General features: G+C 41.4%; 3 protein-coding genes across 4 annotated transcripts in view; all 3 read right to left on the bottom strand.

The window, feature by feature from the left end:
* The window catches only part of rpl12 (ribosomal protein L12), a 39635-nt gene that overhangs the window by 6099 nt on the left and 16097 nt on the right, over positions 1–17439 (bottom strand). The window lies entirely within an intron of this gene.
* Positions 1491–6927, bottom strand: LOC119120588 (galectin-9-like). The gene is made up of 8 exons (XM_037247595.1): positions 6828–6927; positions 4669–4757; positions 4352–4559; positions 4150–4269; positions 4017–4076; positions 3723–3811; positions 2278–2434; positions 1491–1945 (listed from the first exon to the last, which is right to left on the bottom strand). Exons 1-8 carry the CDS (start codon positions 6858–6860, stop codon positions 1799–1801), a joined length of 903 nt encoding a protein of 300 aa, XP_037103490.1. The 5' UTR covers positions 6861–6927; the 3' UTR covers positions 1491–1798.
* On the bottom strand, positions 12507–17430 carry LOC119120587 (galectin-9-like). Its single transcript, XM_037247594.1, has 8 exons — positions 17308–17430; positions 15338–15426; positions 15021–15228; positions 14819–14938; positions 14599–14715; positions 14290–14378; positions 13080–13236; positions 12507–12750 (listed from the first exon to the last, which is right to left on the bottom strand). Exons 1-8 carry the CDS (start codon positions 17338–17340, stop codon positions 12604–12606), a joined length of 960 nt encoding a protein of 319 aa, XP_037103489.1. The 5' UTR covers positions 17341–17430; the 3' UTR covers positions 12507–12603.

Below are 17439 nucleotides of genomic sequence, written 5' to 3'. Positions count from 1 at the left end.
CATAAAGAACAAACGCCGTTCCCGCCTCGTAGATGAGAGCCTACAGGCCTGTATGAAGATAAAAGTCACATCCTACAGCCCTGACATAGGGATGATCTGCAGCGAAGTTCAGACACAGAAGTCACATTAAACAGGTAAGAATTAAATATAATTTAATAAGCTATTACTTTTCCTGGAAAAGAAAAATCAGACTCCGAGCTGATGTAGATTTTTTTTGTATGTTCAGGTGCTTCAGTTTATTGCTGGCTGAGCAGAAAACCCGAAGAGGACGAGAGAGCACTGACATGGACTTGTCAAGGACGGTCCTAATTTTGTTTATTTTTAAAGCTCAGCTTAATGTTTTATTTTAAAGTGGGCTACTTTTTGTTGTATTCAGTGGTTATAACAGCTAAAATAAAAAAAAAAGACGAGAACTTTTAAAGTTAAAGTTCTGTTATTTTGTGCGGCTCCCTACAATATTTTTTTGGCAGACAAGGGGTCAAAATGGCACTTTTGATAATAAAGGTTGCAGACCCCTGTACTAGGGTAACCGACAACCTGCTAATAAGCCTCTCTGTCAGGTCTAAATACCATCAGACATTAAACCACACGCTGGAAGGAAGAGGAGAAAACAACCAGAATAGGTTTACTCGCGAGGAGAATGATAGTGAAAGCAAGCTCAGTTACAATCTCCATCAATTCTGAATTTCTGAGTCCTTACTTCACGTGCTCCTCTATTTAATGTTTTGGTTGCCCTGGTTACAGAGGCGTTGCTACACTAAAGGGAGGGGAGATTGTGTCTGTAGCAACGCTGATTAGCTAAGGAATGTAGTGTGGTGTGAATTAGCACTTCATTGTCGGCCCGTGACCCCTGCAGAACTTGTCCTCTTTCCTCAACCAGCTGTTCTTCTCCCATGGTTGGCTGACTCGTCTTCGAGTGTGATCAGATAACTTGAATTGCCGCTTTCCTGTGGAACAATGCAACTAAACCTTGGCTAACTTTATCTACTTGGTAAATTAACACACAATAATAATGAGTAACTTGTCCTGTCCTAAACACTTAAACAAACATTGAGTAAATATGGGATAACTTGTATGCAACTACTTCAAACTGTATATAACACTTAACAAGGAAAAACAGTTCTGACCAACAACAATCTATGAACCAAACCTACAGTAAGATAAAAGGAATGAAGTTTCTTTGAACCAAATAAGAACATTTCGCCTATGCAAATAAGCTCTGCTCATTGTTAGTGAAGGCCTCTTACAGGAACAAAAACAGACAGTTAACAAAAGGACAGGAAGGATACATATGGCTGACAGGGATCAAAAGACATCCCTGTCACTAAAGAGGAAGAACCTAGATAAAAGGAAAGTCATAAAATGTAAAGACAAGGCCTCCAGGTCTGGCCGGCCAAGGCTTCACTTAAATTATTCCAACACTCTCTCTCTCTCTCTCTTTTTTTTAACTTGACACAAACTGAATCAAATCACACTTTATTTTAAATTTGTCACAAATGAATGATTGTACAAATAAATTGGTAAACAATAGGAACAAGTCACCTTCCCTAATGGACTTAGATTAATAGTGAAACTATTGAAAAATCAACTTATTTTACTTTTTTAGCTTCAAGTCACAACAGAGTTCAATAAACTTGTACTTTTTGTTATTTAGCAAATATATTTTACTCAATGTTATGATATAGTAGAGTGTATGATATGATCCGTGTTAATTATGTATATTATAATAATAAATGAGAACAATAAATGATAGTTGAGGGTATCGCTGGGGATGTGGGACCGCTTTTCCTGAATCTCCCTACACATTAACTGAGGTGATGCTGATGTCACCGTCGATCTCCAACTCTGAAATGTGCTGCAGGTGAGTGAAACGATGCCTGTAGGTGTGAGCTTGCATTCCGTTCGCCATGATCCTGAAGGAATGGTTCTCACAACAGATGGTTAGCTAAACAAACAAAAAAAACACACTTTTGTTGTTACATACACAGTCAAATTTCTATTTTCAAGATAAGAACAAAATAACTTGGAGTGGTTTGCAAATCACCACTGAGATGGCAAATGTAAATAAGGAGCATGAATAATAGTGAGAGTATTCTATACATTTTTACAAATTCAACTGAAAGGTAATGATAATAATAATTCATGCAAGACAGTCCAATTTAGCATATTTTAATGCTAGAAGTGACTGTGCTATCATGTGACTTTACATGACACATGACCTACAGTATAATAGAGATGATGGAATAGCTATGGGCAGATAACAATGGAGTAACATACCGTGAAAGGCTGTCCCTTGTGAAAGGGCATTGGACCATCACGTTCCTCTGAGTCCCACTTTCCCCCGTATTTGGTGTTTCGAACCACAACGTTCTCATTGAAACGTGGATTATAATGTAGAGCAATGCCATAGGGATGGTTCAGGTTAACATTGAATCTGAGATGAAAAATGGAAAAGATTTGATGGACATCATAGGTTATCATATATCTTGGCATATATCATAGCTGCTTGGCACTCAGCATTAAGGGTTGGAATTGGGGGGTTAGATCACCAACTGATTCCCGAGCGCGGCACCGCTGCTGCTCACTGCTCCCCTCTCCCCCAGGGGATGGATTAAAATCACACGGGGATGGGTTAAATGCAGAGGACAAATTTCACCACACCCAGGTGTGTGTGTGACGATCATTGGGACTTTAATCTTTAATCTTTAATATCTCTAAATCTGATTTTCAGGCACCTTGCTGAGTGGTCACTTTGAGTTGTCATGGTCCAAAAGTCATACAAGATACATCTTACTGGATTTTTTCTCCACTTACATAGCAAATAATTGTTCTATTGAAATGCTATGACATTTACTAAAACATGACATGTTCTTTAGCAAAAGCGTTATTGTCACGCGCCTGCTCTCCGAGCACCCAGGTCAGCGCCCTGCTTCTGTTTACATGGGACACAGGCACACCCTGTTGGCCTTCTTGGTTGTTTTCAGTTGCCAACCTTGTTGCCCGTTCCAACTGATTGACTACGCCCGAACACCGCCTGCCCCAACCAATTGCTCGTCTCAGACCACAAATTCGCCTCACGTCCTGCTCGCTTTTTGGTGCGACCTACTGCCCGTTCTCGACTACGTCAACGCCTCGCCCTTCTGCCACGCTGCGCTGCAACGCACCCGCTTTCCACTTCCGCTCTCCCTCATTTCAATAAACAAAGCGTGACACTCTTGGTCGTTCTGCCTGATTTGTTACAGTTATGTTAAGTTTGTTCCCCCTTTTAAATATCCAAACAAATTGAAAGCCAAACATTCTCCAGAGTGAGTTTAGTGCAGATTCAAAATTTCTGCGTAATTCTATACTGTATTAAACATATAGTCATAGTATGCACTCATTTTGGGGCCAATGAACAGTTTTGAACCGCAGTTCACTTTTGTTCAAGGATGCCAGGTTTTCTTTTTTGTTTGGGGAAACAAAAGAACTAGTATGAACTTTTCATTTATTTAACAATGAACTTAGTTCATAAAATTCCAATTATGAACTATGAACTGATCAAATTCATTTTAAAATTCGTGAACTCAACTTTGAACTAGTTCATGTAGATAAAGAACTTTCGCAACACTGATAGATAGGCACAACAATTAATCTAAACCGCTAATCCTTATCAGCCTGTCGCAGCTGTCTTTGGGCTTTTAACATGTTAAAAAAATGAAGCTTTTTAACTGATAATGGCTAACCTTGTGGCGTTAGGGTGAACAGTTCCTTGGATAGTAATGACTCGTCCCATCTTAAATCCTCCACTGATGATGGCCTTGTATGGAACGCTCTATAAACATATAACAGTAGTCAGCAAAACAGAATAACAAGCTAAGTGAATTTTTGTTTCATTGTCATTATTTAACGGTAAAACTTTCTACAGTACACAAGCCTTGGATGTCCCGCTGTCTCAAAAAATACTATTACAAATGTACTTTAATATTGTGAGTGCAACTCTGCTGTACATGACTGTAAAATAGTTTTAACAGACTCACAAAGAATGCGGGAACAAATCCTGGTTGTGATGGAAATCCAGGTTGCGGGAGTCCAGCGAACTAAAAGCAATACATAAGTGGTTCGACTCAAAATTGCTTGAGTAAATTTATGAGTTTTTAATCATGTTGTTACCATTGGGTTACTGAAGGTTATGGAGGAAATGTCCACTTTTCCATCAATTGCGATGGTATTCACTTGGAAAAATGAAATACGATGTTTATACTCCATGAAGTGAGTGCCATTGATGTTCATCTAGAGGCGAAAAATATGAAATTATAAACTACTTTGTACTGCAGGGACAAATTTGCCGAAATTATGACGAAAAGGTTTTAACCTGGTAGGAATCGCTGGTGACTGTGATGAGCAGGTTGAAGGCAGAGCCAGTGGGTAAAGGAAAGTTTTGCTTTCTTTCTTCTGTACCCCAACGACCATGCTGGAAGGTATTGGCAACAACATAGCCAGGAAGACTGTCATACCGTGGGTTGAAATGGAGCGCAATGTCCGCATTTGTGTTAGAGCCGCACTGTAAATTCACATGAAACCTAAAAAGCAACAACAACATAGCAGTTGACAAAGCTTTTACGTAGCTGGTTGTACAACTGTGTTTTTATCGCTGAAAATGCAGATACTGAAATAAGGAGAGGGTTTAACCTGTCAGCTCCAGGTTGGACCCATCCACTGATGGTGATGGATTTGCCCACCTGGAGACCACCATTAATGGTACCAGTGAAGGGAGTTCCCTATAGAGGCTTTGCAGCTGACGTCATCAAGCTACCCACATTAGCTTGGCGGCCATCTTGGCGGTCAACTTTTCAGTGCCTGTCAACGACTCACACACGCTTTCTTGTTATATCTGCTGCTATTTGAGCTTAAAAATGCCGGATACCTGCTGTGCTGTTGGATTTAGCAATAGACGAGGCGATAAACCAAATCTTAGCTTCTATAGATTTCCGGCGAACATGAAAAAACGTGATAAATGGATCGCGGATATTCGTCGTGAACGATGGAAACCTACGAGTTACACAAGGATATGCAATGAGGACTTCATATCAGGTATGTAAACAAACCATTCACCCCTGATTTGTTTCACAAAATGTGAAATAATACAATATGGGATGATACAAATATGATTGTTGAAAATGCTGGGTGCATTTTTAGAAAGGCAGCAAGAGCAGCAAGGCAGGGAATGGGATGATTTCTTCAGTTCACCCCCCCCCGTTTTTATTTTGTGTTTATTTTTTCATGATGCTTCATCTGATTGGCTTGAAAACGTTATCAATGTAAATATTGAATTATATTTATTGGTTAAGTTTTCAAGCCAATCAGATGTGGCATCATGCAAAAATAAACAAATAATAAAAATGGTAGCAACTTGAACAGACAGGTACAGTATCTGAATGATTTCACTCTATTCAGTTTTTTAATATGTCAAGTTATGAAATGCCATTACAAAACAAATCGACGAGGTAATTATAAATATCTGGATATGAGAGTTCAGGCAGGTCGGCTGTTGCAAAATGCTCGGGCGATTTTAGCATGCTTCTCGGTAAAAGGTACGGATCCGTTGTGCCAACAAGGTTCAACTTATCTCTGTAACGTTTCTTGGATTCTTCATCCAAATGCCCAACTTCGTTGGATAGCAAATCAGCCATAATTCGGATGAAATCGGTGAAAATGTAGCGCAGAAATCAAACAATCTATACAAACACGTAGGAACGAGCTGACGAGATGACCGCCAAGATGGCGGCATAACACAAAATCACGTGATAAAACCACGTGACTGCAAAGCCTCTATAAGGAGAACGGTTTCTGGATTAAATCAATCAAAATGCAAAACAAATAAATGATGCACAAGGCTGCGCATTAACATTTGCACTGGTAGTGAACAAACAAAAGTGGGCGTCAGTATGTGTACCTGTATTCTAAAATACCGTTAAATCGCTTTTTTTCAGCGGGAAATTGTAGCACTGAGATACTTTTTCTCATAAGTGCCAATGTTGGTTCATTTTACCCTCCCTTTAGGTATTACGGTAAACTGCAACCTACCAAACTGCAACCGTACGTCCAGTGGGTAGATTCTGTTCTGTTCTATATAATTAGGTAGATTGAGAGGTATAATAAATGTCATGTATGAAATGCGGAACAAAACATGACTTTTTTTCTCCCAACCTTTGTAACTTCGAAAACTCCGTAATTGTATGCGTGCTGTCTGTTTCTGCCGCAACCCGACACTTACTTCGTAAGCACTGTAGTCAGTCACGAACTGTTAAACTGCTGAAGGCGCGCAAAGACAACCGAGTGAGTACGTAACTGAATGTTAAAATACTCAAACACACTGCCCATAGATATCAGGGAGGCCAGCTCGCTAGATATTTTCAAAACATAACTTAAAACTAATTTCTTTACCCTAATTTAACTAATTACGTTTTGTAAATTTCATTTTAAGCCTAATTTTATCTTTATCTTTATTTTTTACCTTTTCTTAAAGCTTTATTCTTTATTTTATTAAAGCTTGCTCCTATTTTAAACTCACTTTATTAATTGTGTATGCATACATTAATGTTTTGTTTTTATGTATTCATGTTTTTCTTTCATTGTTGTAAAGCGGCTTTGAGCTGCATTTCTAAGGTGCTATACAAATAAAGTTTATTATTATTATTATTATTATTAAACGAGGAGAAGCGACTGCTGACACAGCCTTGAGTAACGGGACAAATTCCAACCCCCTCCCTTTCCTCTCAAATGCTTCACAAGAAGAGACTGGTGTCAGAGCAAAATAAATTCAACAAACAAAAGCCTATTACTCTTACCGGATTATAAAATTGCTGAGGGAAAGCCATCATCCAAGGCGGTGTACAGTCGAGTTCGCTTTTTGTGTCGCTGTGAGGATTGTTGTTCAAGTATCAATTTCGCTTAAAAGTTTCGATTTTGTGTAAATGGGCGGTACTCAACATGCTGGCGTTTTAAGCGATTCTTTATTCAGGAAGGATGTGACACGACATAACTCCTTTTCTGGATAAAAAAAAGTATATAAAAAAAACTATGTGTATGTAACTGATCTGATTAAATTGTAAGATATGTTCCGTCTGATATGTGCCGTTGGCCGTAAAATGTGTGCCCCCCTTCTGTGAGAAATCGGACACTACAGCAAAATGCAAGGTGAAGCAGACTTTAATGCTGAGAGTAAGGGGAATGGTGGAGAGCTGGAGCGGGGAACGAGCGAGGCTGCGCTCGTCGGGTGTGGGTAGTCTGATGGTAAGCCAGGCGTGGACTGGATGCGGACGGGTGGTCTCCAAGGAGAGCAACTGTGGACTGACAAGGTAGAACTAGACCAGGGGTCACCAACACGTTGTCCGCGGGCACCAGGTCGCCCGTGAGGAGCGCTTGAGTCGCCCGCAGGACTGTTCTAAAATTAGCTCAAACAGCGGCACTTGTCAGTGAGCTGCATCTATTTATTTTACAGTCAAACCTCGGTTTTCGAACGTCCTGGTTCTCGAACAAATCGGAATTCTAACAAGAAATTCGAGATTTCTTTGCTTCGGTTGTCGAGCAAAATTCGGAGGTCGAACCTCGCGAGATGAGCCGGGAGGACCCGAGAAAACCCGACCGCGTGGCCCGGATGCCGACTGACTCCGTTGTTATTGTATTTTCGTTACTTTGAGGATTGTATTAACCCCTAATCATGCCTCCAAAGAAAGCAAGTGGGAGCAGTAAAGCCATCCTAAAACACAGACGCTCTGAAAGCAATGCGACAGTGAGCGTCCGGCGCCCTGCGGTTGCGCGATTGGACCAAATTAAGCTCCCTGCGCACTGAGGTCCACTTAAATTTTGGAAAGTACATCAGGACTTTAAAAATATTTTCTAAATTTTAGCGACGGCTCTGTCACAATAATGCGACCAGCGCGGTGCAGTTGCGCGGTCGGCGACGCGCTACGGTTGCGCGTTCGGCGGTGCGCTATAGTTGCGCTGCAGTTGCGCGATCGGACTAATATGCGCAAATGAAATGCTTAAAAAATTAGAAAAAGATTTTTAAAAATTCCATTATTTGTAATGGGAAAATAGATTCGGAATCCGCCCGATTCGCTTCTCGAACCGCCTTCTGGAACGGATTGTGGTCTAAAACCAATGTTTGACTGTATTTTTGCTATTCTTGTTAAAATCACACTTACATGTGAACTTGAAATGACGATAATAACACATAGTGAAAGCCAAATTGAGCAAATTGGCTATTTCAGAAGTGTGTGTCAAACTGGTAGCCCTTTGCCTTAATCAGTACCCAGGAAGTAGCTCTCGGTTTAAGAAAGGTTGGCGACCCCTGAACTAGACAGACAGGACAAGGACCGAATTGTAATGAAACGGGGAGTCAAGTTTACGAGGACCGGTGTGCAAAAGGACATCACGAGACAAGCTGACAAGGGTTGTAGCGCTGGCCGAGCCAGAGGCGTAGCCAGGAATTTTTCCAGTAGGGGCGCACGCCCACAGGAAAAAAAATCGAACATCACCCACGCCGGTCGCTGATCGCTAAAACAACATCCGGGTCCGGGAGGCAAACAGTGAATGGATAACATCGCGCACATAGAATAGCGCAAGCACATTCGCGCAAGACCGAAAGAAAAAAACGGCATGAAAATGAAGAATCGAAAAAGCTCGATTTTTTTCAACCGGGGCGCAGGGAGTCCTAACCGGGGCGCCGCCCCGGCTCGCCCCGGCTTGGCTACGCCTCTGGGCCGAGCTAATATAGCGTTCCCAATGAGCCCGCAACAGGTGATAGTGATCCTGGTGATTGGGGGGCGTGGCACCGGCGCGTGACTCCTTCCGGTTAAAGATCAACTGAAAGTTTATTGACATTTTTGATAACAACAAGAGCATTGCGACCAATATCTCGTGTGACTGGATTCCCCACCCCTCTTGTTTGGTGTTTTTTTCAAATTCTTTTTTTTTTTAACCTTTGTAAATATTATCCATCCATCCATTTTCTGTACCGTTCTGTCCCCACGGGGGTCACGGGCGTGCTGGAGCCTATCCCAGCCGTCACTGGGCAGTAGGCAGGGGACACCCTGAACTGGTTGCCAGCCAATCGCAGCTTTGTAAATATTACCGTATTGGCCCGAATATAAGACGACCCTGATTATAAGACAACCCCCTCTTTTTCAAGACTCAAGTTTGAAAAAATACTTTTTGAACACCAAATTTAATTTTTATACAGAAAATAATTACAGTACACCTGAAACAAATGATTATGACAATATATTTGAGAGAAAAAGCATGTTATTTTGCCTCAATCAAATCATGCAAAAACTGTCTATCACAGGGGTGGCCAACCAGTCAGAGACTAAGAGCCACATTTTTTTACTGTGTACCGCAAAGAGCCACATCCCCCCCCCCCCCGAAGCGAAGCGAACACGCAGCGTTTGACGTCCCATTACCACCCCCCCCCCCCCCCCGAAGCGAAGCGAACACGCAGCGTTTGACGTCCCATTACCACTCCCCCGAAGCGAACGTAAAGGAGCCGCATGAAACCCGGCAAAGAGCCGCATGCGGCTCGTGAGCCGAACGTAAAGGAGCCGCATGAAACCCGGCAAAGAGCCGCATGCGGCTCGCGAGCCGCGGGTTGGCCACCCCTGGTCTATCACATCTTAATATCTGAACATGTCAATGTGTAAACTAAAGTGCAATCATATTTGTAAATGAATGGCTTCTGGTTTCTGAAATGTAAATAAGAAAACACTCAATAAAGCACATGGAATCAAAAACTTGTTTCCGATCGTGCGTACCGCTCCATTCCGAAGTCCCGTTGTCCGAATCAAACCTTTAACTCCGGAGTTGCTCTTCCTTTACTGATGACCTCCTGCTTCGACCAAAAATCCATAGTTGAAAATCGTGTGGATATGTAATCCTCCATTGTAAAACGAAATGTGAAAACGGGGGGGGAAAAAACCCGAATGTAAAACGAAATCAATGGACGACTGCTCCTCAGTTGCTCGCTGTAAATTTGAACTGGAGCTCTCTTATTCTACAGGTAGGCGCATGAAGCATCCCGGGATCACTAGCACCCCCTGCCATAAGGCTGGAGAACCTTTTTTCGTAGCCTTCGTAAGGTCTCTTTTCAAAGCCGTTTTGTTCATCTTAAGAAACACGACGTTACAGACAGATGACAAAAAACACAAGATATTCAATACATCAGCTTAACTACAGAAATTAGTAACTACAGAGGCTCTTCAGCCTCCTTATAGCGGCTCCCTTTGGCCTTGACAAAAACAAAAAAAACGAACATAAATAAAGAGTATTTCTTAATTCATTTGTATTCACATATTAGTTTATTTTGTTGCGCAGTTATCTTGGAGTTTGAGTTGATACGATCCAATTTTTAAAAAGCTAGACCTATTTCTATATTCATAATTTGTCAACAAAATATAGGCTACGTCACATCAACGTCAACATCCTGCGCCTTTACCTGCTGGCAGCTTTTAGATTGTGTGAACCCGTGCGAACCTGTGTGCGAAGTTGTGAACCCTGAATAGCCATGAAAAAAACCCAAAAAAGGAAAGTTTCGGAAGAAAATAGAGAGTTTAATTCAGCGTGGACTTATTTATTTGCATTCACCGCCAACGACGCTGGCTTACCTGTATGCGCTTTCCCTGTCACACCGCTGGACATCGACCCATCCCTGCTGAACACAGTTGCATTCACCGGAGTAAGTAAGCCTGATCTAGAAATTGAACTGTCCGACATAGCGGATAAAGATTTATGGGTAAATAAGTTCAAATCACTGACGGCGGATATCGAAGAAGTCGCTCGTCAGAAGGCTACACTCGTTAAAGAGCACAAATGGCGTGATATGGAGAAACTCCCCCACCCCGCCAAACTTGTTTTTGAAACATGGAGTGCCATTCCTGACACGTATATTCACATGAAAAAGCATGCATTTGGAGTCTTGTCCATCTTTGGCTCAACATACTTATGCGAGCAATTGTTCTCAAGCATGAACTTCATAAAGAACAAACGCCGTTCCCGCCTCGTAGATGAGAGCCTACAGGCCTGTATGAAGATAAAAGTCACATCCTACAGCCCTGACATAGGGATGATCTGCAGCGAAGTTCAGACACAGAAGTCACATTAAACAGGTAAGAATTAAATATAATTTAATAAGCTATTACTTTTCCTGGAAAAAAAAAAATCTGACTCCGAGCTGATGTAGATTTTTTTTGTATGTTCAGGTGCTTCAGTTTATTGCTGGCTGAGCAGAAAACCCGAAGAGGACGAGAGAGCACTGACATGGACTTGTCAAGGACGGTCCTAATTTTGTTTATTTTTAAAGCTCAGCTAAATCTTTTATTTTAAAGTGGGCTACTTTTTGTTGTATTCAGTGGTTATAACAGCTAAAATAAAATAAAAAGACGAGAACTTTTAAAAGTTTACAAGTTCTGTTATTTTGTGCGGCTCCCTACAATATTTTTTTGGCAGACAAGGGGTCAAAATGGCACTTTTGATAATAAAGGTTGCAGACCCCTGTACTAAGGTAACCGACAACCTGCTAATAAGCCTCTCTCTCTCTCTCTCTCTCTCTCTCTCGCTCTCTCTCTCTCTCTCTCTCTCTCTCGCTCTCTCTCTCTCTCTCTTTTTAACTTGACACAAACTGAATCAAATCACACTTTATTTTAAATTTGTCACAAATGAATGATTGTACAAATAAATTGGTAAACAATAGGAACAAGTCACCTTCCCTAATGGACTTAGATTAATAGTGAAACTATTGAAAAATCAACTTATTTTACTTTTTTAGCTTCAAGTCACAACATCATCATCGGTTTAAAGTCCGCTTTCCAGGCGCCGCTGGGTTGGACTGGACTCTCAATATGGCTTTCTTCCACCGAGGACGGTCCATGGCCATCTCGTGGTTGAGAGTCCTATACTGAGAACATTTTTGGAGCAAAACTTTTTACAGCCGGATGCCCTTCCTGACACCAACCCAAGGGGAAATTGATTTTCTGTAGGGGTTGACTCCCTTAGCCCATTCCTCTCCCGAGGAGGAGCCCACTGGACAGTGGTACTATTTAACCCATAGTTGGGGGCTGGTTCGTGGGCACCAGGGCGTGTCCACACACCGGTGGGCCTGCGTGCCGCACGTCTAGGGGCCAAACCTCCTCCGAATCCCTTGTAGTTTAGCCTGGGTCCGTGTTGTACCCAGTTACCATGTGTCGTCGCGTGGAGACACTACATAGGGCTTGCTGTTAGAGAGGCTATGTACTGGCAGGGAGAGACTTACGCACTCGGCTCTCCCGTTCGCATACTGCTAGCCAGCGGTGAGGGTTGACAGTGAGAAGTGACATGCACTGGGCACTCCACCAACACACTAGATGCATCATAACAACCCGACTTGGTCTTATGAAGTCAGACACTTCAAGTCACAACAGAGTTCAATAAACTTGTACTTTTTGTTATTTAGCAAACATATTTTACTCAATGTTATGATATAGTACAGATATATGATCCGTGTTAATTGTGTATATTATAATAATAAATGAGAACAATAAATGATAGTTGAGGGTATCGCTGGGGATGTGGGACCGCTTTTCCTGAATCTCCCTACACATTAACTGAGGTGATGCTGATGTCACCGTCGATCTCCAACTCTGAAATGTGCTGCAGCTGAGTGAAACGATGCCTGTAGGTGTGAGCTTGCATTCCGTTCACCATGATCCTGAAGGAATGCTTCTCACAACAGATGGTTAGCTAAACAAAAAAAAAACCACACAATTTTGTTGTTACACAGTCAAATTTCTATTTTCAAGACAAGAACAAAATAACTTGGAGTGGATTGCAAATCACCACTGAGATGGCAAATGTAAATAAGGAGCATGAATAATAGTGATAGTATTCTATACATTTTTACAAATTCAACTTAAAGGTAATGATAATAATAATTCATGCAAGACAGTCCAATTTAGCATATTTTAATGCTAGAAGTGACTGTGCTATCATGTGACTTTACATGACACATGACATACAGTATAATAGAGATGATGGAATAGCTATGGGCAGATAACAATGGAGTAACATACCGTGAAAGGCTGTCCCTTGTGAAAGGGCATTGGACCATCACGTTCCTCTGAGTCCCACTTTTCCCCGTATTTGGTGTTTCGAATCACAACGTTCTCATTGAAACGTGGATTATAATGTAGAGCAATGCCAATGGGATGGTTCAGGTTAACATTGAATCTGAGATGAAAAATGGAAAAGATTTGATGGACATCATAGGTTATCATATATCTCTAAATCTGATTTTCAGGCACCTTGCTGAGTGGTCACTTTGAGTTGTCATGGTCCAAAGGTCATACAAGATACATCTTACTGGATTTTTTCTCCACTTACAAAGCAAATAATTGTTCTTTTGAAATGCTATGACATTTACTAAAACATGACATGTTCTTTAGCAAAAGCGTTATTGTCACGCGCCTGCTCTCCGAGCACCCAGGTCAGCGCCCTGCTTCTGTTTACATGGGACACAGGCACACCCTGTTGGCCTTCTTGGTTGTTTTCAGTTGCCAACCTTGTTGCCCGTTCAAATTGATTGACTACGCCCGAACACCGCCTGCCCCAACCAATTGCTCGTCTCAGACCACAAATTCGCCTCACGTCCTGCTCGCTTTTTGGTGCGACCTACTGCCCGTTCTCGACTACGTCAACGCCTCGCCCTTCTGCCACGCTGCGCTGCAACGCACCCGCTTTCCACTTCCGCTCTCCCTCATTTCAATAAACAAAGCGTGACACTCTTGGTCGTTCTGCCTGATTTGTTACAGTTATGTTAAGTTTGTTCCCCCTTTTAAATATCCAAACAAATTGAAAGCCAAACATTCTCCAGAGTGAGTTTAGTGCAGATTCAAAATTTCTGCGTAATTCTATACTGTATAGTCATAGTATACACTCATTTTGGGGCCAATGAACAGTTTTGAACCGCAGTTCACTTTTGTTCAAGGATGCCAGGTTTTTCTTTTTTGTTTGGGGAAACAAAAGAACTAGTATGAACTTTTCATTTATTTAACAATGAACTTAGTTCATAAAATTCCAATTATGAACTATGAACTGATCAAATTCATTTTAAAATTTGTGAACTGAACTTTGAACTAGTTCATGTAGAAAAAGAACTTTCGCAACACTGATAGATAGGCACAACAATTAATCTAAACCGCTAATCCTCATCAGCCTATCGCAGCTGTCTTTGGGCTTTTAACATGTTAAAAAAATGAAGCTTTTTAACTGATAATAGCTAACCTTGTGGCGTTAGGGTGAACAGTTCCTTGGATAGTAATGAGTCGTCCCGTCTTAAATCCTCCACTGATGATGGCCTTGTATGGAACACTCTATAAACATATAACAGTAGTCAGCAAAACAGAATAACAAGCTAAGTGAATTTTTGTTTCATTGTCATTATTTAACGGTAACACTTTCTACAGTACACAAGCCTTGGATGTCCCGCTGTCTCAAAAAATACTATTACAAATGTACTTTAATATTGTGTGTGCAACTCTGCTGTACATGACTGTAAAATAGTTTTAACAGACTCACAAAAGATGCGGGAACAAATCCTGGTTGTGATGGAAATCCAGGTTGCGGGGGAAAACCTGGAAAAGGTGGAAATCCTGCCTGGTTTGGATATGTTACATGTGAAGGAAAGGTGGGCTGAGGAGGAAATCTGGGCTGGGCAGGGAATGCTGGCTGTCCAGCGAATTAAAAGCAATACATAAGTGGTTAGACTCAAAATTGCTTTAGTAAATTTATGAGTTTTTAATCATGTTGTTACCATTGGGTTACTGATGGTTATGGAGGAAATGTCCACTTTTCCATCAATTGCGATGGTATTCACTTGGAAAAATGAAATACGATGTTTATACTCCATGAAGTGAGTGCCATTGATGTTCATCTAGAGGCGAAAAATATGAAATTATAAACTACTTTGTACTGCAGGGACAAATTTGCCGAAATTATGCCGAAAAGGTTTTAACCTGGTAGGAATCGCTGGTGACTGTGATGAGCAGGTTGAAGCCAGAGCCAGTGGGTAAAGAAAAGTTTTGCTTTCTTTCTTCTGTACCCCAACGACCATGCTGGAAGGTATTGGCAACAACATAGCCAGGAAGACTGTCATACCGTGGGTTGAAATGGAGCGCAATGTCCGCATTTGTGTTAGAGCCGCACTGTAAATTCACATGGAACCTAAAAAGCAACAACAACATAGCAGTTGACAAAGCTTTCACGTAGCTGGTTGTACAACTGTGTTTTTATCGCTGAAAATGCAGATACTGAAATAAGGAGAGGGTTTAACCTGTCAGCTCCAGGTTGGACCCATCCACTGATGGTGATGGATTTGCCCACCTGGAGACCACCATGAATGGAACCAGTGAAGGGAATTCTCTATAAGGAGAACGGTTTCTGGATTAAATCAATCAAAATGCAAAACAAAAAAATGATGCACAAGGCTGCGCATTAACATTTGCACTGGTAGTGAACAAACAAAAGTGGGCGTCAGTATGTGTACCTGTGTTCTAAAATACCGTTAAATCGCTTTTTTTCAGCGGGGAAATTGTAGCACTGAGATACTTTTTTAATACAGTTCTATCACATAAGTGCCAATGTTGGTTCATTTTACCCTTCCTTTAGGTATTACCCAGGGACGTGCGGTAAGAGGCGGTGCCTCCCCTGCCATCATGAAAAGGGGAAAAAACAAATTCAATTGTTTTTATTATAAAGTCATGTCCCTTTTAATTTCAGTAGTTTTGTATCATTTTGAACCAAAATCGCAGAATTTTCATAGTCATGTTAAAACCGAAGACGAGTCACTCGGAGGAGGCAACTTCCTGCCTTGCCTCCTCTGAGGATTGCGTAATCACACAGCTGCCTATGCTGACAGGCTATGCAGTTAGACTGAACTGCTGTCTGTCTATGTCGCTGTTTTTGTTTTTATTCTAAAGTCATTTTCCTTTTAATTTCAATAATTTTGTATCATTTTGAACCAAAATCGCTGAATTTTTATAGTTATTTTAAAACCGAAGACGATTCGCTCGGAGGAGCCAACGTCCTGTCGAGCCTCCTCTGAGGATTGCGTAATTACACGGCTGCCTTTGTTGACAGGCTATGCAATTAGACTGAACTGCTCTCTGTCTTTATGTCGCTGTTTAAGAGTTCAAACACTGTGGCTGTATTCATTAATTTCCGTAGTTAAGATGGTGTATATAATATCTTGTGTTTTTTGTCATCTGTCTGTAACGTCGTGTTTCTTCAGATGAACAAAACGGCTTTGAAAAGAGACCCAACGGAGGCAACGGAAAAAGGTTATCCAGCCTTATGGCAGGGGGCGCCAGTGATCCCGGGATGCTTCATGCGCCCACCTGTAGAATAAGTGATCTCCAGTTCAAATTTACAGTTAACAGCGGAGGAGCGGTCGTCCATTTATTTTGTTTTCCATTCGTTTTTTTTTTATTTATTTTTTTTCGTTTTTACATTTCGTTTTACAATGGAGGATTACATATCCAAACTCAAACAATTTTCAACTATGGATTTTCGGTCGAAGCAGGAGGTCATCAGTAAAGGAAGACCAACTCCGGAGTTAAAAGGTTTGATTCGTACATGTCTTTTCAAACGGAGTGGTACGCACGATCGAAAACAAGTTTTTGATTCCATGTGCTTTATTGAATGTTTTTATGTGTGAAGACTGCTGATATGGGAAATTCAATTATAACAGTCCAAATTAAATAATGAAAAAGCTACTCTAGTGGAGCGTTCCCCAACCTTTTTTGTGACACGGTTAGGGGCGAGGGATGACGTCAGTGCCTCCCCAGTCATTAACCTCACCGCACGTCACTGGTATTACCTACCAAACTGCAACCGTACGTCCAGTGGGTAGATTCTGTTCTGTTCTATATAATTAGGTAGATTGAGCGGTACAATAAATGTCATGTATGAAATGCGGAACAAAACATGTCTTTTTTTCTCCCAACCTTTGTAACTTCGAAAACTCCGTAATTGTATGCTTGCTGTCTGTTTCTGCCGCAACCCGACACTTACTTCGTAAGCACTGTAGTCAGTCACGAACTGTTAAACAGCTGAAGGCGCGCAAAGACAACCGAGTGAGTACGTAACTGAATGTTAAAATACTCAAACGAGGAGAAGCGACTGCTGACACAGCCAGGCCCTTGAGTAACGGGACAAATTCCGACCCCCTCCCTCTCCTCTCAAATGCTTCACAAGAAAAGACTGGTGTCAGAGCAAAATAAATTCAACAAACAAACATCTTACCGGATTATAAAACTTCTGAGGGAAAGCCATCATACAAGGCGGTGTACAGTCGAGTTCGCTTTTTGTGTCGCTGTGAGGATTGTTGTTCAAGTATCAATTCCGCTTAAAAGTTTCGATTTTGTGTAAGTGGGC

The sequence above is a fragment of the Syngnathus acus genome, chromosome 3 (genome assembly GCF_901709675.1).
Source record: "Syngnathus acus chromosome 3, fSynAcu1.2, whole genome shotgun sequence".
Classification (NCBI taxonomy): domain Eukaryota; kingdom Metazoa; phylum Chordata; class Actinopteri; order Syngnathiformes; family Syngnathidae; genus Syngnathus; species Syngnathus acus.
Note: the sequence above shows the minus strand (reverse complement) of the source record. Positions and strands in the feature narration are given on the sequence as shown.